Source organism: Phascolarctos cinereus, unplaced genomic scaffold (assembly GCF_003287225.1).
Source record: "Phascolarctos cinereus isolate Bilbo 61053 unplaced genomic scaffold, phaCin_HiC Scaffold_4;HRSCAF=312, whole genome shotgun sequence".
NCBI lineage: Eukaryota > Metazoa > Chordata > Mammalia > Diprotodontia > Phascolarctidae > Phascolarctos > Phascolarctos cinereus.
Window position 1 is genome coordinate 36126035 of NW_027555847.1, and position 23549 is coordinate 36149583.

General features: G+C 37.9%; 1 protein-coding gene across 10 annotated transcripts in view; it reads right to left on the minus strand.

Moving 5' to 3' along the window:
• FOXP1 (forkhead box P1) overlaps window positions 1-23549 on the minus strand; it is a 537509-nt gene that overhangs the window by 103720 nt on the left and 410240 nt on the right. For 8 of the 10 annotated variants that reach the window (XM_078152147.1, XM_078152148.1, XM_078152145.1 and 5 more), the window contains 2 exons: window positions 2866-3003; window positions 1252-1341 (listed from right to left, as the gene is read on the minus strand). In XM_078152147.1, coding sequence (XP_078008273.1) covers window positions 1252-1341; window positions 2866-3003 — 228 coding nt within the window. Of the gene's footprint in view, window positions 1-1251; window positions 1342-2865; window positions 3004-14230; window positions 14443-23549 lie in introns of those variants that run through there. The other 2 variants (XM_021007542.2, XM_078152146.1) reach the window with 2 other exon arrangements.

A 23549-nucleotide genomic window follows, 5' to 3' on the forward strand; every position in this document is an offset into this window, starting at 1 on the left:
CACCACCACCACCACCACCACCACCACCAGCACACTCACATTCCCCCACGCCAAAACAAGCTTTGCCTTCAGGGCTTTATAACCAGGTGGCAAAAATGTAATTCCAAATGAAAACTTGGCATAGCACAGGAGATTTACCAAATTTGGTGGGGAGGAGGGACTAAGTAAGAAGAGAGAAGAGTTAGGTCATCCTCAATGTGGAAAATTAGTGTAATTCGGCAACTTTCACATGAGAGATCATGACATCTAAGATGGACAGTAGTACTTTCCCATTATGGGAAGCTGGCTAGTCAACAATGCCCCAATTAGTCAAGATGGTTCAGAGGCACAAAGAAGTCATTAACTAGGAGTTTACACCAGTTATCGAATGATGACCCATACCATCCCTAGAAGAACTGTTCTTCAACAAGAAACATCTATTACGATAAAACTACCTTCAAGAGCAGGTAACATAAGTAATAATGCTGCAAAGATGACTTTAATCTGTCACTCTGAGAAACATATCAATATTCTCAGATTTGCACCAAAGCTGAGAAAGTTGGATCTATACTTTAGGGCGTCACCATTTATGTGTTAATAAAAAAACATAAAAGCAGCCACAGCGTTGAATATTTTTAACCTAAACTCACTCCTTTTGAGAAAGAAACTGGGTTTATGATTTGACTATTTGTTATTTATTATGTGCCCATAAAATTAGAAAAGGAAAAAAAAAATGTGAGAACATTATGGTTAGAGGGCTGAAGTACCTGACCATCTTTCTGAACTCTGTCACTGTCGACTCATAATAAAATGGTTCTGAAGGGGAACTATTTCTTTAATGCACAACATAGAAAAAGTCTAGTTTCACAATCCCAAACTGTATTAATGGCTTTATTTAGTTTCACCTCCCCCTCCTCCATAAAATCCCTAAACAATCCAAATGGATGGAGAAGACTTAAATATCTCTAAGGAAATCTGGACCCTTAGTCACGCCAGTTTCCAAAAGCAGCACTGAAGATCCTGTTCACAACACTTGTCCCGTACTCACAGAACAAGGCAAACGTGGAGCAGGGCAGTAAAATATGTGGCAGCAAGCAAATGGAACACAGAAAAATTAGAGAGAAAACAGGACAATAACTCTGAGGCTGAAAGCTGAGCCCCGATACAGTCAGCTCAGTTGTGCAATCATTTAAAAGATGAATGACAGTTTAATAGCCACTAGACAGTCCTCTGGGATCTGTGGTTTGAAAGTAAAATATGTATTGTCTGTACCTCTTTAGGCTGTTTTCCAGCATGTTGTTGTTGTAAAAGTTGGAGCTGTAACTGTTCCTGTTGTTTTTTGTAAAACTCTTGAAGCTGCTGCTGCAAAGAAAAGCAAAAGATGGTAAGTAACCAAGTGGAGGAGCCAATTCCATGTCCCTTTCGGTGTAATACACAAACTGTGATTTGAAAAATAGCATCCTTTTATCTGTAATGGTCTGACCTTTAGTTTGAAACTCAACAATAAATTCAGTGCACACTGACTATTCTTGGCATTATCGTCTGAAAAGTAATCTCCAAAATGAACTGATGAAAAACATACCATTTTCTACACAAACTAATTAAAATAAGGCAAGGAATGACCTTTGATTGTAACAACAAAGCGGAGATGCCCTTGTTGAGAGAGACTGGTAAATCTCTGTTGTGAAACATATCCATGCTTTCTAAATGAGAGGGTCTGTCTATATTCAGTTTTGGTCAATACAAGCACAGACAATGTGGGTGCTCCTCTGTCTTTCCGCCTCCCCCTCCCTGCTCATTCTGCTACCTCCATCACCACAGTCCTGTTGATGTATGACCTGTATGGTTCAAACACCCATTGGGAAAGAATGCTGTAGGTAGAGTAGCCAAATGACAACCTGGAATAGATTTTAGCATCAGCAAAAGTGAATGTATTCCTGAACAGGTAAAGCAGCACCTTCAAATGTGCTAGAACCATGAGGGCTCGCTCATGTGTCAGAAGAGATACTTCTCTTATTTGGATATTTGAATCTGTCAATAAGATAAATGTTGGAAATGTTCAGTATGCCCATAGTCTTAGGGTTCCCCCCCCTTACATTCAATTTAGAAGTCTTTCACCTAGAATAAATTTCAATAGGTTCAAAGCTTTAGAGCTCCAAAGGACCTAGGTTATCATCTGTTCCTCTCCCTCCCATCCCATTTCTGTCTTACAAATGTGGCCCAAGGAAGTGAATAATAATAATAATAATGATAGCTAGCATTTATATAATATTTAAGGGTTGATTAAATGCCTTATAAATAATCTCATTTGATTCTCACAATAACCCTGTAAGACAAGTGTTGCTATTGTTGTTGTTGTTATTATTATTATTATTATTATTATTCCCATTTTATAGAAGAAGAAAGTGAGGCTGAAAGAGGTTAAGTGACTTGACCAGGGTCAAACATCTTAAGGAAACAGCAGAAGTCAAGTTCCAAGCTTCTTGATTCCAAGTCTAGTGCCCCATGTCACCCAGGTAGAAAGTGACAGAACCAGCAACTGAGCCCCAGCATACTTTAGAGTGCCATAGTAAGAGCTTTAAAACCTGAACACCTAAGAAGCCCCAGTTCTTAATTTCATCCTAACTTCTTATCATGAAACATTGGTGACATCTGAAACACTGTTTTCTATCAAGAGAGAGAACATCAAATGATCATTAAGGAAACCTCCGTTGATTTTGCTCTCTTCTCTTGAAATTCGAGCAGCCAGAGCTTCTTACCACTCCCCATATGAGGGGAGTGGGCATCACATACCAACTAGTGGTTGGGACCAGGAGATGGACCACTGAGACTTGTGTGGTGAGGGTGAGGGTGGCTGTCTCACCAGGTGGCAAAGTCAATAGGTACCTGTTGAAGCATGAGTGCCTGCTGTTGCTGAAGCAGGACCTGGAGCTGCTGGGGGGTGAGCACTTGTTGCTGGAGGATCTGCTGCATTTGCTGGGGAGTGATAACTTGAGGTGTCATCATAGCCACTGACACGGGAACCTAAAGTAGCAATAAAGCAGAAACACTGAGTAATATGAGCCATGATTTCCCAATCAGATTTTAAGCATTCATAACTCTGCCTAGAGATTTACCAACTTTTCCTGCCAAATTAGTTTTTCCAAGGGGAGGCCTGCTTAGAAATCTCATTGTGCTATTATTATAGGCTGATAAAGCTCTGGTATCGTTCTCTGCTGCAACAGACAGCCTTGTAAGGAGCAAAAGGGGCAAAACCTTAACACTGCTCAGAGTGAAGATAAAAAGCTCTCTATTTGTTACTGGGAAATATCCCTTTTCTTCTTATGAAATGATCTGTGAGAAGTTCACCAAAACTTGAGTTTCCCTTTACAGATCACAGCAAGTAGAAAACAAAAGTCAGGTGTTTGAGACCAATGTGATCTGTGGCTTATGAAGACAGAGACTTTAAGAGAAACCCGTAGAAACTCAAGCAAGTGAATAACCTCACCCCTGTGCCCATGTGAGTAGCAACACCCTCTCTATGATGCTTCTACTACTTCATATTTGCCCAGCATACAGATATCTTCAATTCTTTCATTTTATGTAAGACACCATTAAAAGCCGCTTTCCATGACATTTCAGTGACAAATAGTTACAGTGATGAACTTGATAGCATTTCATATTTGCAACTGTTAACACGTTTCTGCACGGGCATCTTTGGAAGGAACCTGTACACTGTATCTGAAAGGATGATGTCTTGTTCAGATAAAACACTGACATTAAAATGACAGGCTGTCTTGGCCAAGGTTACACAAATTGTATTCAAGCGGATACCTAATGACAATGCTATGAATTCTGCAGGCTTTCTAGAATGTAATTTAGCTATTCAAAATAATCACTGCACTTGTGTTTAATTTGCAGACTACATGAGAACCATTTTGTCAGTCCCAGTAATGCAAGAAGACAATTTCATGAGAAATTCTGGGAAAAAAAAGGAAAAAAGTGAGAACCAAAGTGAGAGAGTGAGAGAGAGAGAGAGAGAGAGAGAGAGAGAAAGAAAGAGAGACAATGAAGGTAAAGACAAAATCTGTATGACTTTAAACAGTAATATTTAAGCATCTTACTTTTCTTTAGTTTCAAATCAAACATGTGACAGCAAGAAACTAAAAGCAGTAAAAGATCTACTTTGTTCAAAAGGATCTGCTGTCATCTCCTGTATTATAATAAAAGGTAATAACATGTTTTGCACTTTGCCAGTGCACCACCAAAAAAAAAAATCAGCAGACAATAGCTGATCAGAAGAGAAAAGAATTTTTAAAAATCCTTCAGGAGAGTAATAAGCAATAGGAAGAACTGCAGTATTAATTTTACATAACATAATGTCTTAATATGCAGTTTCTCTTGACTTTTTCACATGATTTGTCCTGTCATTTGCAGAGCGAGCTCGCATCCCTAATTTCACAGTCATTATGCACTGATGTCCTGATTTCTCAGCATCACTAATTTTGATGAACTAAAATTGGTTCCTGAAGGTCAGATTCATGTACAGGGAACAGTCACCAATGTTGTTATGTATGTGTTTTGTGTGTGCATGTCTGTGGGTGTTAAATTAAAAAAAAAGCTTCAAAAGAAAAAAAAATTGTTTACATTCTTATGATATTTCATTCACCTAATACTGGAAGGTCATCAATGAATTCTTTGTATTGTGGTTGGCTTCTGAGTGTAGATTAAGATACAGTGTAATTTACAGTAGACATGAATTTTTAGCACTGTCTTATGTTCCTAAGAAACAGAGATGTGTATGACTGTGCAGTTCATGTGCTCACACACAATATGTAGGTATGAAGCTGTATACATAGAATGCACAAATGAGAATTTATTTTAGAAAAAGCTTAACACCCAATATCAATGCTTGCAATAGCAAATTATCACAACAATCATGACAAATACCCACGAGACTATTAAGTTTCCTTTTTAACTGAACTCTATTAATTAATCCTTAACTGTTTTCATTTAGAAAGTTTTAAAATTTCTAATGCACACATTTTTGAAGAGCAAATGTTCACCCTGAGCTGCTGTTATTATCCCAATAAAAGTAGACTTTTACTCAAAATTTTCATCATTATATTTAAGTTTGATTAAGCAAGTAGCACAAGACACATACCTAAGTATCTTTTTTTTTCTGGGCATTTCTTGGACTATGCACAATATAAATATTCTCCAGCCAGATTTCTGATGGTGATTAACAGGAAAACAGGCAGGAATAGGGTGGTGTAAAATTAAACGAAGTAGACAAACACTAAAAATGAAAGAAATGATAGCACACCCTCACTCAGAAACACCTTCCTACAAAGAATTGTATTGTTTTGCTACAAATGTTTCACTACTGTTAGAATGTGTATCTGCTTCAGGGAAACATGCCATTCCCCTCTCCCCACTCTCTCTTATCTATGAAAATGGGAAAATCATGAACTGAAGGAATTACGGATAATTTTTTAAAAAACCTTTAAGTTTCAGCCAGCAATTCAAAACTCCTTTCCTATTGTGCATGTTGCATGTGCATTTGCACATGATATTGTGTGGGCTCTCACATGCATGCAGGTATGTTTCAGAACAACTAAGTGGACTACTTTGAGATCCCTCTTCTTTTCCCCTTTGGGCACTTTGGGGGAAGTATGATGAGTTTAAAAAGCAGGCATGAGAAGGGGGGGAGGCAAGGGAAGGAGACCGAATCACCTACAAACTAGATCAGTCCTTGGATAATCCAAAGTTGGCAATAGTATCCTGATGGGTTTGAATTAGTTTTACTATGTGAAATCACATTTTTAGGCCAGTTAGCTCTGTGCCTCTAAAATGTGGACTCTAGCTTTAATTTATAAATGCAATAAAACCTAAATTTATCCAAAGTTTCTGCTCCAACATATCATGAAAATAACTCATAGAAACCTTTAACAAACATATTCAAATGGACCAGAAATGACTGCATTCCTCCCCCCTCCACTGGAAAAAAAAAATCTAACCACAGTTTAAGATTTTAAATAGTTAAGAATTATGGCCTATATATCCACTCCCTTAACTCCCAATGTTCAACTTTTTCATGTAGCTAGTCCCTACTAATACTAGGAATCAAAGGGCATGCAGCACCAGCAATAGGCTATTATAGCCCACACTTTATTACCCATTACTACTGAGGTCATTAGCGGTAAGAGTGATTGTACTGGTCTTAACCTATTGATCATTGTAACTACTATCATTTAATCCCGTGTTGAATGTCTGGAAAGCTGCTAAAGGCACACAAGAGAGAGTGCTTCAGCATTGAGAAATATAGCCAAAGCTTGGAAATTACACTTTGATTCATAAAATCTAGCCAGTGGTTTAAATCAATAGTATTTAAAACAGTCATGTAAGTTCTTAACTACAGTTCTCTAATATTTATGAGTCCCTTTTTGAGTGTATTCAGTCAAAACTAAACTTTATTTTAGATACTGTGTAATACACTTTACAGTACTTTAGATAAAAACACTCATTTCTGAGGTTTTGTGTGCTAGGGAGCTCATACTTTAACTGGTAGTTCAAGCTAATTCTTGATTTCTCTCTCAAATGACAATTTAAATATAATGCAAAAAAAAATTATAACTCCAATACTGCAACTGCCTTAACTATTTGAGTATATATAGAAATGAGTATGTTTTATGAGTGAACAATGAATCATAGAAGGCAGTTTATGAAGAACTAGAATAATTCTGTCTAGCTGCCTTCAGGGATCACAAATTCAAATTAAACTTCTGGCAGACATTTAAAGAATGCTAGCTTACAAAATGATTTTTTTAAAAAGGGAACACGTTTTAGCTCAATTTTCAGAAGAAAATCATGAATTCAAAAATACACTTTATGATACAATGTTGACTGATCCCAATGGGGTGTGGCAGATACCCAGGTGCACCCAAACCTGGCGGTGAGGGTAAAAATACAGCTGTGCTTTGGCTATCGGAACTCTGCTAGTAGAGACCTGCTGTCATCTTAATACCATCAACTACAAAAAAATGTCTTTAATACAAACTATTGCTGTTAAACAGCCTGTGTAAATTCTGCCTGATATTTTAATTTTTTTTTTCAGAATAATCTTACAATATTTCGGACCTGAACTAATAACAGCATGCCTTTTCCCATCCCTTCAAGGGCGTAAATGAGTGATTGTGTGTGTGTGTGGGGGGGGGGCTTAGGACATAAGCAAGAGAACTAGAAAGGAGAGGAAAAGATTGAACATATAAACATTGAAAATTACATGATCATCATTCTGTCTTCTTGCTAAATGTAAACCAAAACATCCCCCAGCAGTGAGCCCCTCTGAGTGTAAACACAAGCACAGAAGCACACAGCACATGCAAACTGAGACCTGTATTTTCTGCTTCACTACATTCATTAAAAATTACCCTCATGATGCCATTTAAAAATACATCCTAACTTCATTACATTAATCTACCATTGTAATTTGGGAAAATTTCAAAGGATGTATTTCTAATAAAAAGCTTTTACTATATATTTGTTTCAACTTGTGGTTCGAGTCAGGTGCTGTCACCTGGTTCCAAATCTTTCTATTGTCTTTCATTCTGGAATTGTCACCCCAAACCACCTCTACCAAGTAAAAATTAAATCCTAAAGGGACACTGGACTGAGTTGGCTTTTAAAAATGAAAAGGCAAAATATGGAAACGATAAAACGAACACATCACATCAGATTTCAACTTATTCTATTAAGAAGAGCTTGTGTACAACATTGAGCAGAGGGCAAAAAACCTTATCGAGACAACAGAAAACAGTTTTTGTGATTCATCAGTAACTGGATACAACTGATATATTGGCAAACAGAAAAGCAGAAAAACACAATGCCTCAGTCTCTTGCTGTTCCCTATGGAATTGAAAAAAGTAGAATGCAAAGTCCCTGCATGCAAGAATAAAATACATGCTTGACATAATATTTCAGTCTTTAAAACAAAAAAGCGTGCTATTCATGTAGAAACCATAATTCTGTTTCATTATGGAATTTCACTTTTTGTATCACTCTTTTAGACTTAGCTATTTCACCACAATACTGTACAATGCATTAAGTCAGGTAATGGTTATTATATTAATGCAACATCATCTAAGTAGTCAGTCATTAGCATAACTGTTCTTTCAGTAACAATACAAAGCTCTATTAAAATGGGGGGATAACTCTTTAAAATGCAATTAGCATTTTATTTTATTTTTTAATATTTCATGTATCATATGCTATCAGGAGAAGCTATCTTTCTTTGAGTATATACCTGTATGACAATATTCAGGCTAGCTACCCTTGTAAACAATCTCCACTAAAGCTCTTTGACCTCTTGTATTGTATTTAAGTAAAAATTGGCATAAATCCATATTTGTTTATGGCAGACAAATTAGTGGGACTTCATTTGATCTTATCTAACTCTTATCCTGAATAATAAGGTTTCCCCCTCCCCCCCCACCTAGTACCAGGACTTTCATTTAAGTATAATAAATATCTACCCAATTTGCATAAATGCATAGCTTGCATAAATTAAATCCTTCACATTTGTTAAACGGAGGAAACAAAGGAATAAACCCATGAAACCCATCATCTAAAAAGTACACCTGTCCTCAAGTTTGCAACTTCTATGATTTTTTTTAAGTGAAGACTAATATTTCATCTTTCCTTCTTCTACCTCCTCTCTCATGTAGGTGGAATGGAAAATAATCTAATGTGCATGATTCAAACAAGCTATGACATTTACAATGGCAAAAATAAGTTAGGAATGGTCTTCTTCCATGAGGAGGGGCCAACCCATTCCAACAAGGCTCTTCAAACACCCAGAACTATAGATCTTTAAATCATGAGAAGAAGGGGAGAGGAGAAAGAGAAGAGAAGGAGGAGAAAGAGACAGTCAGAGACAGAGACAGAGAGACAGACTAGGCAACCCAAGTTCTGAAGTATTTAAGCATCACTTTCTAGTGATGCTTAATCATAAAAAACAGCAGCTGAATGCAGCAGAAGCACTTTAGACATATAGGTAGTTAAAACAAGTAAGAAACATAAAGCAAGATGACTTTTGAGTGCAATGTTTTAGATCAATAGCCATAAGAAAGGTTGAAAAATCCTCATTTCAATGTCTTTTTTATGCTAATGGAGAAAATATCTAGCTATCCACTCTATGCTTTAGCAAGTCTAAGAAAGATCCTGGACAGTTTAAATGAAAAAAAAAATTTAAGATTATTGATTATCTTGAAACAATGGAGTTCCAGTAAAATACCCAGGCAGACCAAAATGAGAATGGTCTAAGTATGAAAACAGACTTAGGTGATACTCAGGTGCTAGCACCTGATTTAGAGTAGCAATGGAAAAGTCTTGAAATGGTCCAGCTTCTCACACCTATTTCCAGTACCCTCACATATACATCACAGCTAAGCACAAGGGTGCAAATTATATCCTAATGAGAAAATATCAGTTGCTTCTTTGACAATCTTGCCATTCACTGATTTATTTCTAATGAAGACATACTCCAACCAGCAATCTCTTTCTGTGTTAAAGGTCAAAACATGTTCAAAAATGCCTGGCAAAAATCAAGGCAAACGGGGAGTCCATAAAGAAGCCTTCTCATAAAGTGGTGTGGCAATTACAGTAATTGTGAAAAAGCCGTCTTCAGTAAAAAGTAAAAGAAATTAAGCCACCACAACTGTAACAGGTTAGATGAAAATCAAAATTTAATGTATTCTCCCTCGTGTCATCTTGTTTTGTCAAGACATCAAATAGAATTGGAAAGTACAAAATAACAAGCCCTTGAGAAATCACAGAAGCCGACCTTTTTGATGTTGTTGGTTTACCTTGTTCTCAGTTATTTGAACAATGATGTTTCAGATTTAAAGGCAAGATAAAGCTTAAAAATTAAAACATGATACCAGGTATTCTAAAAAAGTACAATATAACATTTTTCGCTTGGTTCCCCATTAATTAGTTAAAGGCAAATGCTAAAAGGATGTATAATTATTCTACTCTGCATTCAACACCCCCCCACACACACACATTAATTTCTCTTGCCTCCAAACAATAGGCAGGTCTGAAGTGGATGGCAGACAAGGCCATTCATACCTCAAAAAGTGGAGGGGACTAAAATAAGGCTGAGTCTGACTTTCCAATCCTTACAGTGGAGGGGACTAAAATAAGGCTGAGTCTGACTTTCCAATCCTTACAATCTGCACAGACACAGCTTTCCAAATAGATATATGAGTTTTTTTTTCCTAAAGAAAAATCTGAGTAAAAAAAATATTATTTAGCAAAGTAAAAGAAAGTACTACAAATTTTAACTGAACTCTGAACTTTCGACACATTTCTAGCAATGCAATTCTGCTATCAATAAAACAAACTGCTCAAAAATAAGGCAAGCCTTTTCCCAAACAATAACAAATTTCACTGATGCTGTCAGGCCTTTCCCACAATCCAGCGTTGCAGGTATAGATAAAGCCCACAGCACATCAACGATATACCAACGTCACTCCTCTCTGAAACATGTAACTTACAAGAATACATGCATCAAGCTATCACATAGAGCTTTCTCAACTTTGAGCTATTTGGAATTGCCTTTGCTTTGAGACACCAAGGGCATACAATCATCTGAAGAGGAACACAAGCCTGAGCCACTGAAAATCATACACTTAACCACATTAAACAATAAATACCCGGGGACACCTATCGTTCTTCAGCAATAGTACAAGGCAGAAAGAGCACATAATTAAAAATGCTGTTTAGCAATTAAAATGACTCCTATCTTCTAGGCCCCAGTTGCAGTGTCCGAGAATCTTCTTTTCCTAGTCTACAAACTGTTGCTATACTCATCATTTGTTTACATTCATTCAGAATCACAAAATATCTCTCACCGACTGTACATAAAAAGATGTCACCATCAGCTCACAGTGTTAGCTTCCCTTTAGTGATATAATTACAACCAGTTAGTAGAATACAATTAATTTCTCTAGCTTACTCTCATACCCTTTTTAATCTCATTCAAATTTCAACATAGGCTTACAATTAAATTTGGCCATCAGCACTGACTCATTTTCTTTCTTTCTTTTTTTTTAAGAAAAAATTAGTAGCAAAAACAATTCCATCAACTCTTTAGCTGCACTAATTCAGACCAAACTAGAAATTCAATGCCGTTAATTCATTTTGATTTTAATACCACTGCTTTTTTGTATTTCTGTTGAATTTAGCTGAAGTTGTAATATTGGTCAAAAGCATGACAGAGCTTATTTTGTTCAAGCAATTGCTTCTGACAGTTTAAGACCACAGGGCAGTAAGGGTGAGGATTTTGTTTTTTAAAGTACATTTAGCTACAAACAAAAAAAAAATCTAGCCAATTCTTCCTATCATAAGCTTTCTGATGATTTATGGTTTACCAACTCAGCAAGGTTACGCGACACTGCATGCCTTTAGATGCATTATTTGAGTCAGTTGAGATTTAATTAAGATCACAGCCTCTAAAATCCCTGTCAAATGAAAATTCAGTGAAGACAATATACTATATAGCCTCATGAAGATTGTCTCCATTCCATGCTCTGAAATAACATAAGTTAATCCTCATTTCTATGCTGGCAGACAAAAGTTGACTAATTTTGTTTTCTTTTTGACACTTAGGTTGTTTTCTATGGTATGTCATGAGATCACTCCAATTGGAAGAATTAAGAAGGAAGTCAGTGGCAGAAAATGCACTTGACATTATTACTCGACATAATCATAGTTTTGCTGTGATGTCATTACATTTTTATATTATCAATCCATACCTCCAAAAGTCTCATTAAGGAAATGTTCCTTGAAACACAAAATTCAAGTGAAAGGTGCTTTCAGGTCTCTTCTAGTTCTCTGGAGGAGAGGCATGAGTTTAAAAAAAAAGTAAAAGACAAGTCATGCCTATTATCCACAGAAATGACCCAAGTTTTGTGGCAAAGCAGTGGGGAATTTAGGTAGAAGAGACTTCTAAGAATTCTTAGGGGGAAAAGTAGGAAGAATAGTCCTTTACTCCTCTCATTTTACTACACCCACACACATATATGTGTATATATATATATATATATATATATATATATATATACATATATATATATATGTCTCTATATATGTATACGTGCATGTGTATATACACATATTATATGTGTATATATGCATGCACACACATTATATATACATATATGTTATATGTATTCCCCTAGTTTTTCCTCCACATAAATACTGGCCTATGATATTTTAAAAGAGAAATATCTGTAGACTTGTGGCACTATACCTAGTCCAATGCATTTTTATTTGCATTATCTTAATATCTGGTTACTTATCTCATGACTTAGAAATGACAGGTGCTAGAAGTCTCTTGCTTGACAGGCCACTACACAAATAACTGTCTTGCCTGAAAGGGCTAATGCACTACTAATGAACAATAAATCAACTTTGATTATAAAGTGTCAGACCAATCAGTTTTCAGCTCAGCTCTACCACATACTAGGGCAAGTCAGCCAGAGTATCTGTGTGTAGGTAGTCAGTATTTTGCTTTCATTTTTACACATTTTGCTCACTCAAGATTTCCAGCCAGCTATAAAAATCATATAAAATTTAGGTGAAATACTTTTTAAATGATGTGAAGCATACCGATTATGATACTATTCCCCAGTATTTTCTCTCTTCCCTTAATGAAGAGTGAAAATTAGAATCCACAAAGCTGTGGATTGCTTTTGTTTAGACACACATGAATCCTAAAGCAATGGTGTTTTACACTGGGTATGCTAGCTTTGCTACTGAACCACATAAACTACCTTTTAATCCTGCCTCAAAGTTCCTATTCCAAGCCTCCTGGAAAATCTTTTTTCCCCTTTTCAAACTTTGCTTAATGTAATATCAATTTTACTTGCTTTAAACTTTAAGATCATTTTGGCTCTCTTAATACTGATTATGAAAATAAATCTAACTCAGTGTTTTCCCCCTCTCAGAAACAGATATTAGTCACTGACGGAATGATTCACATTTCCTGTTATCAGACTTAAATGTTTCTTTTTTTTTTCTTCTCTTCTTCAGATGTGTCACTTTTACATGCTGGAATCTATGGAAATGAGCCGATTTGCATTTTTAAATAGACTTGACTAAAACATTTAGACTATTAGGAGTGTAACTTGGGCAGTTGTATATTTCAGCAAGAATCTGCAGAAACTGAAAGAGTTAATCTTAAAGAGGAAGCATATATGTATGTTCTTAGCTCTAAACTTACCACCCACTTCCTAAGGGTTCCCTCCCTCCCATCACCACACCGAGGGGAGGGGGAAAAAAATCTCATTTCCAGTGAAATCCTGTAGTGAAGGTCTGACACTTGAGTTTGGCTACATTTAGATCCTGTTTAGATCAGAGTATTTCGCTGGAATTCCTAAGACTATTCAATGTCAAAAACAATCCCTAGTCACTTAATTTCATGTGGCAAATTGACCACTGAAGAGCTGCAACAATGAGTGCCTAGGATAGAAATCTGACAGTGCATTTTATTTATCTGCCTGAATGCCCCCCTCCCCACTCCCGACTTCTTTTTTGAGTGTGTCTGTGTGTGAACTACTCAAATTTGAACAGCTAAGTTAAAAATAGCCTAGACAGATATGGAAACAAACTATCAGAATGAAAGAAACAGCCATACCACTGGTAACATTTACTGTTTACTCACGACATTTTTAACATGCTACAAAAGTAGCACACAAATCTTACTTCTCTTTTCCCCAAATGGATTTTCTAATGCTGAACATTAAATAAAATTGTGCTGGGTGAAAACAAACTGAGTTTAAAAAAGAGCAATAAATGTAAGGAAGTAAAAAATTTAAATAAAAAGTCGAACACCCAGAACATAAACAATACTTCCTCAAACTCTCAATAATCCTACTACTCCCCGACAGAGAGAGAGAGAGAGAGAGAGAGAGAGAGAGAGAGAGAGAGAGAGAGAGAGAGAGAGAGAGAGAGAGAGAGAATGAATTTCTTTTTCCTCCCCAGAAGAGCCGGGCCTGCTGGAACTGTGTTTCCCCTATTTCTAATTCTGCCTGAGCTGTTTCTAGTTACAGTACACAACTCAAGTTGGTAAACACAGATTAAAAAAAAAACCCACCCAACTTTTTAAAAATGCACAGCCTCATTTTTCCTACAAATGCAAAATTAAGAGATCACGCTGTACCCTGGGAAGACACCCAAATCCCCCAAATCAATCATATTGACAAACCTGCCAAACTCCATTTAGCTGCCACAAACAGAGAGCTGGGCCATGACGCTCTCCCAAGGCTGCCTGTATGGACGTACAGTGTGGTGGAGCTTCCTCAGGTTACAGACAGATTGCACGCGCAAGGGTGCTCCGGAGCTGACAAGATGCAAAACTACCCAATCAGCCACGCCCTGCTCCACCAATCACAACCAGCCTCTAAACAGAATCAGTTCAAACACCCCTACACAATGGGCCTCCTCTTTTTTTTTTTTTTTTTTTTTTTTTTTTTTTTTACTGACGGCAGGTGAAATAACGCTTTTGTCTCTGAAGCAACTCCGGTTAATTGCTGTTAACCCTTTGACCTGCCTCTGCTTAGGGCTGCTCTCTGGAAAGCCTGGCAAACAGCACACACTCTTACCTTTAATCAAACAGCTCTTAAGAACAATCTCCCACCCCCACCCCCCACCAAAAACAAAACAAAACAAAAAACAAAAAACTACACTTACGGACAAATAGTTTAGAATCATAATCTTTAAGAGAAATCTGCTGGGGGAAAAGATTGTCTGCCCCTGGAAGTCTCCAGCAAACACAATAGCTCATAATAATCATTTGAAATCAGAAGGAAATGAAATGACTAAAAACAACCCTGAAAACATTTTCCTAGAAAACAGTCTTTTGAAAATAACTTTCACTTCACATTCAATGATTTAACCAAGCGGTAACCTTTTTTTTTCCCAAGAGTTCGCCTGCCAAACTATGTGTGTGCTAGTGAAAATAGGGCTGCTCAGAGCACCACACAGGAGTTGGTATAAATAATAACTATCTCTCTTCTCCCTCATCCCGTGTCATCATTACTGAGCCTCTTTTTAAACTCAGCTAGAAGACATTTACCAAAATATAAAAAGAAACTTTTTTTAAATGCACCTTAAAAAAAAAAACTACACACAGTCCCAAGAACCTAAGAAGAGCAGTTTGCCAATTCGTTGATATTTGCATGCCTGTAATGCGGGAGGGGGAAAAGATTCAGCTGAGTAGAAAGTAAAACTCAACGTACAAAAAGACCCTCTGTTTTTCCACAGAAGATTTTCAAGCCCGTGATTAAAAAACGGAAGCAATCACCTGCAAGCTTCAGGAGTTCGAACTTTTAAGAACACACACACACACACACACACACACACACACACACACACACACACTTCCTGGCCTTTATTAGGAAACCAAATCAGGGTTTTGTTGTCCAACAGCAACAACAACAATATCTACCTGGGGAAAACAGCTAAAACAACCAGCATTGTCTATTTCTCCTTAATCAAAAAGGAGCTCCCTCACACCTCTGGCAGCAGCACCTAGCTAGGAAAGCCGACCCCAAGCAGCTAGAATACTTGGGTTTTCCATGAATGCAGTTTTCCATGGCAGATGTAGTGCTCACTGGTGTCAATCTGCCTCAGTGCAAGTCACTCAGAAGCAGAAATCACATTGATAACATTTCCAATCAAGGCAATAATTCAGTTTCAATAGACTCAACATGAACAAGAGACAATACCCTGTTAGTGATGCTGCTGAAGAGCCACACAGCAAGGAAGACAAAGGTCCCAATTTACTGACAACTTAGGATCAGATGCTAAATGGGCAGACCGCTCTCCACCCTAAAGTGTTTTTGTGTCAGATAACAAATTTATTAATGGGATTTTTTTCAGGTCACAAAAATATGACCCCACCCTCTCATGAATATTTAATAAAGGATTGAGGGCATGGGGGGGTATTATTAAGGGAAGGACACTTTAAATCTGCCAGGATGTAACATGAATCACTGTCTCTTAAAGAGACAGAGAACCCTATTTAAAATGAAGATACAGACTTTTTAAGTTTCCCCAAGACCCAGTATGATTGTGACAGCAATCACATCACAATAAACAGTCTCTTTGGACAAAAAGAAAGCACTTAAAACAGGATCTAGGTGGAAAGAGGCCTTAGAGTTCATCTGTTCAGAGGACCATACATCAAGAGCTGGAAAAGCTGATAAAAATCACCTCTCACAGCCTCTGATTTTTGCAGTTGAAGAAACCAAGTCACAGAACGGGAAAATGTCTTGCTCAGGGTCACATAAGTAGCAATGACATAATTGGCTTAAATTCATGATGAATTTTGTTTAACAGATACAAGAAAATTTGAACTAACTTCAAACAACTTGTCCCAGGATGTTGTTCAGTGCCAACCCCTCCCTTCCCAAATCTACATGAGCCATGCATTTTACAAAGATCTGACTGCTACATTGACTCCACCAGAATAGGAAAAACATTGAAGCTTAACTACACCCTCTGATTTTCCTATAACTTCCTCACAAATTTAATTTGCACTTCCAAGTTTTCATAAAGCAATGCCTTCATGAGACAATCCTAAAACTAATGATTTAATCAGTTTTTGTTTGCTTATTTATTTTTGTTTTAAATGCATGGGAGCCATTTCAGCTCTCTTCACTGGCTGATACTCCCTGTGCTCATACATACAAAAAAGCCCTAGCGATAAATAAAGACTACAATGCAATGCAGCCACACCTAGCTGAAGTCAGCCTATAACCTTTTCCTTTTCCTATACTTGGGCAGTTTACTGCATACACCAAAACTCATCATTCCTGCTTATACACAAATACTTCAAAAGATGCCTGATTTCATCAGTGCAAGTATGCCCTCCTCATAGACCAGATCACAATGCTTTCTCATCTTACTCTATGGCATTCTATGAATTACTGCAGCCAAAAAAATGAATCAATCAATCAACCAATCATCTGGTGGCCACCATGGTGATGGGCTGGGACTCAGACAACAGATTTCATATTGCCATGCTGGGTTCAGCTTCACAGCCCTTCTACCTTGGCACAAGGTGTCCAAACTTGTGCTGCCCTGACATAGCCTTTAGGAATGCAGGGTCACCTCAATACCACAATAAGGCATCAGAGTCTGACTTCAGTAGAGGCATCATTCTGATTAATAAACCTTGTAGTGCAAGGAATGAAGGCTGAAATGGGACCTGAGTTTGAATCCCAGATGACACTTCTACTTCTACTCTGTGTGAGCCAGGCAGAGTCTGAACCTTAGTTCTCTTATTTTTAAGAAAAGGTCCCCGGCTTGAACAAAATAAGTATAAGACCCATGGTAACAAGTGACATGTATTTGGCACTTTAAGATTTATAAAGTGCTTTCATTTATTACGTCATGGAAGTGTCACAACAAATCTTTAAGGGAGATACAACATGTATTATTGGTTCCATGTTATAGGTTTTAAAAATGTGTCTCCCACTAGTTAACTGACTTGACCAGATTCCAAAGTAACTCTGCCTAAACTGTGATGGCTCCCAAAGCTCAGAAAGGGATCTGAGCTTGGAACAAGTTAGATGGGGAGATAATAAACAGGACTGAATAAGCCTAGACAATGCCTAAAGACCTCTATTCAACAAACATTTCTTGAATGTCTAGACAGTGGACCACTGGGCTGGGTTTTATGGAAAAAACAAAAATCTCTTAGCTCAAGAAACTTCTATTTCTTAGATATGTATAGAATCAGATGGGTGCTGAGGCCAACTCAAAACCAGACAGCTAATTATTAAACTTTCAGTGTGAGCATTTGAAAATTGGCAAATGCTATAAACCAGGACCCCTTCTTTCTTCTCCTCTCCTTCCTTCCTTCCTTCCTTCCCTTCCTTCCTTCCTTCCTTCCTTCCTTCCTTCCTTCCTTCCTTTTGGAAATTGTCTAGATTTAAAGTGATGGAATATCCTGTATACGTTTTTGGAGAGCCCATTCTTAAATATTTACCAGTACACCCCTGTATGTAAGAGATACCTGTAATTCAAAGTAATTATAAACCTAAGAGTATAAGCTATTTGAAGACAGGAATGGCCTAGAACACTTTCATTTGTATCCCCAGGGCTTATCAGTGTGCCTGGCACACAGTATGCAAATAATAAATGCTCTATCTTCTATAAACTCTTTCTCTATAAAAGATAAGTGTATTAGAGGCACAAAACAAACAAACAAACATAAAAAACAAACCAAAAAAAGTTATCTGAAGTCTCTGGGAAAAGGTCTCTGTATGCTGGGGAGAATCAAATAAAGCTTCCTGCAATTGGGTATTAAAGTATTCAAGGGAATGGGGTTGACTGGGATGGAAGGTCATTCTAGGTAGAGGAAACATGTGCAAAGGTACTGAGGTAGAAAAAATATTCAGAGGTTGAGTGGTCCAGTCTGGAAGGAAGATAGATTATATGGAAGGCAAGGAAAATTGCCTTGAGTATCTAAGTCAGAAAACACCACTGAACTGAGTTTTGTGAGGAAAACAAAAAATCTCCATACTCAAGAAGCTGCTAGCTCTTGGAATCAGGCAGGTGCTGGAGGCAGCTCAAACCTGCACAGTCCATTGTTATGTTGTCAGCGTGAACATTGGGAAATTGGCAAATGCTACAAATCAAGATTGATTCTTTTTTGGCAAATTGTCTTTTTTAAATAAACAATCTTGACAGATTGTTGAGGGTCTTAACTGTCATGCAAAAGAGTTGGAATAGTTTGAATTTTCTAACTTCAGCTGATTAGTGAGTAGTATTGCTGTTCGTCCTTAGTTTTTGAAGAGGACCAATGACATCATGGGCTGATGTCTTGACTTGCCAGCGAATTGGATTTAAGTGAGGCAAAGCTGCACAAGAGCATCAGTCTCACTCTGTCTTCCAGAGTCATCAAAGTCCAGTGGCAAGAAGAAAGTCAGGAGGACTGGCAGTGGCCTGGGATGCAGTGGATGACCTTGGCATCTTTGATGCCTGACCAAGCTTTAAGCACTCCATAGGACCTGCTTCAGTGGAACAAATTGTTCTCATCCACCCACTCCTCTGGGGGTGGGGGGTCCTTCACATACTTGAGGTAGACATCCCCCTACTTCATCTATGGGTTTGAGGCCTGTCAGTCACCCTCAATCTGGTTTAGGCCATCTGTCAAGACAGTTTGTGGTGTTCAGGGAGGACCAGCACCTCTGGTGTGAGATCCTGCAAAGCCCTTCACAGGGCTGCTCATCTATCTGCCTGACCCCCAACTCTCACCTGTAGCTCCAAGAAGCTGGATCATATATAGCAACCAAACACCTGGTAAAACCATCTCAGCAGAAAGGCTAAACCAAGTTGAGAGTAACTGATAGGCTTCCAAACCCATTTGAGGAGTATACCATGGCTACATTTATACAAAAGGATAATTAGTCTGGTAGCAATACAAAGGGTGTATTAAGGGGAGGTGAAGACCATGACAAGACTATTTCAATAGTCCAACATGGTGGCAATGAAGGACTGGATTAGGGTGATGGAAATGGGAATGAAGAGAGAATGGTGAAAGACTGCAGATGTAGATTCAGCAGATCAGACTGGATATGACTGGTGAGGGAAATTCAGAGATAGGACCAAAGTTTCCAGTATAGAATACTAATGAACATTAATGCCAATTTCCTTTCCCCCCATTTTTTCAGGTAAGACTGAGTTCAATGTGTACTGGAATAATCACGGAAGGATACCGGAGAAGGTGGAATTTGCTGGAAAGCTAAGTACCTTTTGAATAGATGAAGAAAGAATCATCATGAGCAAAGAATCAGAGGACGGCCTGGACATGCCATTTCAGAAAATATCACTCGGAGAATATTCTAAGATTTCACCTTACCCTCAATCTAACAAATGATTCCATGCCACAGAGAATATTCTTAGCAAAAACGTATTTTTGAAGACAGATAAATGTTGCTTGTTCACTTTTGGACATTACGATAATGAAATAAAGGTAGCCTCTATACAGGACATCCAAATACTTTACTTCCAGTTTGAGTCTATCTGCTTAGTCTGTATTTGGGTTCCAAAAAGAAAGAGAATTTTCCACAGAATTTAAGCTATTGATTTTCATGATGAAAATGGAAGTTTTAGTTCATTCCATTTGTAGGCTACTACAATTTCCAGATCACATCAGAAGAGTAGGGGCAGGCAAAATTATGCACACAAAGCAGCTAGGTGGTGTATGGTCAGCTAATTGGTACAGTGGCTAGAACACAGAACCTGGACCAGGAAGAGTCATCTTCCTGAGTTCAAATCTGGCCTCAGACACTTCCTAGCTCTGTGACCCTGGGCAAATCACTTTGCCCTGTTTGCCTCAGTTTCCTCATCTGTAAAATATGCTGGAGAAGGAAATAGCACACCATTCTAATTGGCTGCCAAGAAAACCCCAAATGGGGTCATGAAGAATCAGGTATGACTGAAACGACTGGACAACAGCCAAAGGACTAATTCTCACTTGCAGAAAAAATTACTGACCAGCCATAACAAAAGAAAGTCTGTGATAATATTCAAAAAGATCACTGGAAAGCTATGTTTGAAGAAGCATCCTCAACAAGAGAGAAGTAAGAAATGATTTAAAATATTGATGTCTAATGTTGGTATGTCCAATATCCACCACAGACCCATCACACCTACTTAGATGCTATTTCTCTAAGAAGCTTGTTCAAAGCCCTGCTCCCTCACCACTGTTGTACAGTTAAGAACAGAGTTGGAGAGTTCTGCACAAAACTAACCAGTATATAACACACCTGGGACTACGCTCATTCTTTGAATTTTCAACTCACGTGAGCCAAAGCACTAAAGAGACAAACAGAAAATGAAGGCCTCATTCTGGTCTATAACTAAGGAAGGTGTCAGAGGAGAAAGGCAGTAAAGCAAATAATCTTGTTAGGATATTACCCCTACACACTGATTAATGGAGTGGCACTGATGTTTACATGGACAGTGGTTCTCATCCCACTATGGTCATTCAAGTGATATCCTATAATAGCAGAGAGATAACAAGAGAAAGTTGGTGTAAATACCAAACAGGGCCAAATGTGTCTAGTGACAGTGAGTGAGAGGACTCTTCAGGTAGAGATAGTATCATCTGCTCACTCGATGCTAAGCAATGTTCTTATAAAGGTGGAGAAAGTGAGGGAGTGAGGGAGAGAGAGAGAGAAAGAGAGAGACAGACAGACAGACACACACACACAGAGATGACAGAGAGAGACTGGTGATTACAATTAGAGCTTTGGAAGACAGAAAAATCACAAAAGAACTTAGGGAGGGGAGAAGACACTTTTAGATAAACTACTCTTTCCCAAACAACAACTGGATATATTTGAAAAGCTTACAGAATGCTTATAGGTTACCATATATTTACCTTATCAACCCAATTAATCCAGAAATAATAAGAAATAACAAAAAACATAGAGACTATGAGACTCGATTGGCTATTACAGCCCCCCTGGAGAGATATAGGCAGGGCAGTAACAGCAGGTAACTTTTGCCCATCCCAGAACTATGAGGCCTCCAAACCTGACCTGAGAAGAATTACCTCTCTAGTGAAAAGGGTTCATTCAATCTCCCTCCTTCCTCACTGACTTCTCTGGAGACTGCCAAAGGGTCTGCTCATTAAGGTTACCAAATTGCAACAGTAATGTCTGATTTCAGTGATTTGGCCACTTGTCTTGGAGGAAGAGCCAAACACTCTGGATAAACTTTCACTTGGAAAAGTTAATGCATCGTGCATTTTCTGAGGGATTAAAGTAGCTAACTTCATATCAATATTGTTCATGTCATAGTTAGGTCTATGTCGACACTGTCACTAATTATGTTGTTTTTCTTATAGTAGCTGCTAGGTTGGCCAAGGGAAAACACTTACATTTCCCATTGTTCTAGCCAAATTTAAATTTCTCTTCATGACATGCTTTAAATTACTATTCTCATCTTCATTTAATACAACGTTTTATAATGCTGGGGTTACTGGCTAATTTATATATACACAGCAAGATATGCCAACATTCAGGTGAGTTATGAATATGCTTGTACATGAGCTATGGAAAACATTTCAAAAAAAATTATGACATTCTCTAAATGCAAAGACATTGATAAAACACTACAAGTAAACAAAATTATGCATGTTTAAAAAATGGCAACATTTAATCCTAACTTCTAATTGACAGTAATAAATTGCTTTCCCCTTTGTGAGTAAATTTATAATCTCTAGTTTGACCAGAGTACAATGTCTACTATAGTACCATCCTACTCCTGGATCATTGTTGGGTACACTGATGTTATGCTGAACAATTAAAATATACACGGGGCAGGAGGGGTGCAGAGGGTGAAGAAAAGAAAAAAAAACCTCATTGAGATTTTCTGCTTCAAAATGTTACCCCTCCACACACCCAATCAAAAAGAATTTATTTCCCTTAAACTTTGGTTAGAGTATTTATAGCACATCCAGGACAAACAAAAATAAACATCTTACTTCAGCATAACAACCACTAAGGCACTGGAGGGGGAAAAAAATCTTGGGGGATGAAATTACATTTTTTTAAAATTTAGTTTAGTAGAAATAACCGAATATCAGATGAAAACAATTGACCAGCTTTTATTTAGTAAAGTCAGCTTTTCCAGATACCCAAGATTTTCAACAGGCCTGGGAAAAGGCAAATAATGCATGTTCTGTCCTGCCACCATCGGAACAATGCTGGTAGATTTACATTCAAATACTGAACACCACCCTCCCTGACCCTAGATAGACACACCCCAATGTCAAAACCTTTTTAATGTCTGCCCTCTGCTGGTATTGCTGCCAGGATTAGGACACTCTCCAGTGGCATCTCATTCAAAAGACAACTTTGAAAAAAGCACTCGAGAAAGAAAGGACTCCTAATGAACGATTAACTGGAATATATAAATTAAAACACTTAAACAAAAGGGGGGGAAATCTCTTGTGAAATATGGTACTTTTAATGTAAAAATGCACATTAGTCTGTTATATAGCCTACTCACTCACAGCCCAGAAGTGCAAAGCTATATATTTCAGCCTGCCTGTGAGGACAACCTGTCTGACTGCTGGGCATTCTGCAGGTTTTTACTCATTCTCCTGGGAAAGCTCGTCGGCAAATTTCCAATAAAACACCTTAGCAGTAATGGGCCACTGTTCCCATTTCAGTCGTCCCTAAGGTTTCATGATACAGTATATTTAGCTAACTGGCAATGCCAGTTTTTCTCTAGCACTCATAAGATTCATAAAAATGAAACAAAACAACCAGAGCTTTCCCATTCCCTTTAAGAAGGAAAACAGTGAACTTTGGGAGCAATCAGTTAGCTTTCATTCATCAGTTACTCCTGCCCCTTCTGCTTCCCCACTATCAGGTTAGTTACAGAGCCAGACAAGTCTTCCCGAAGACTTGGGACTTTAGAAGGGTGAATTTCCCAGAAGCATGCTGGGACTTCACAGTACAACTCCTTCCAGTGTCAATGGGAATCATGAGACCTCTGTA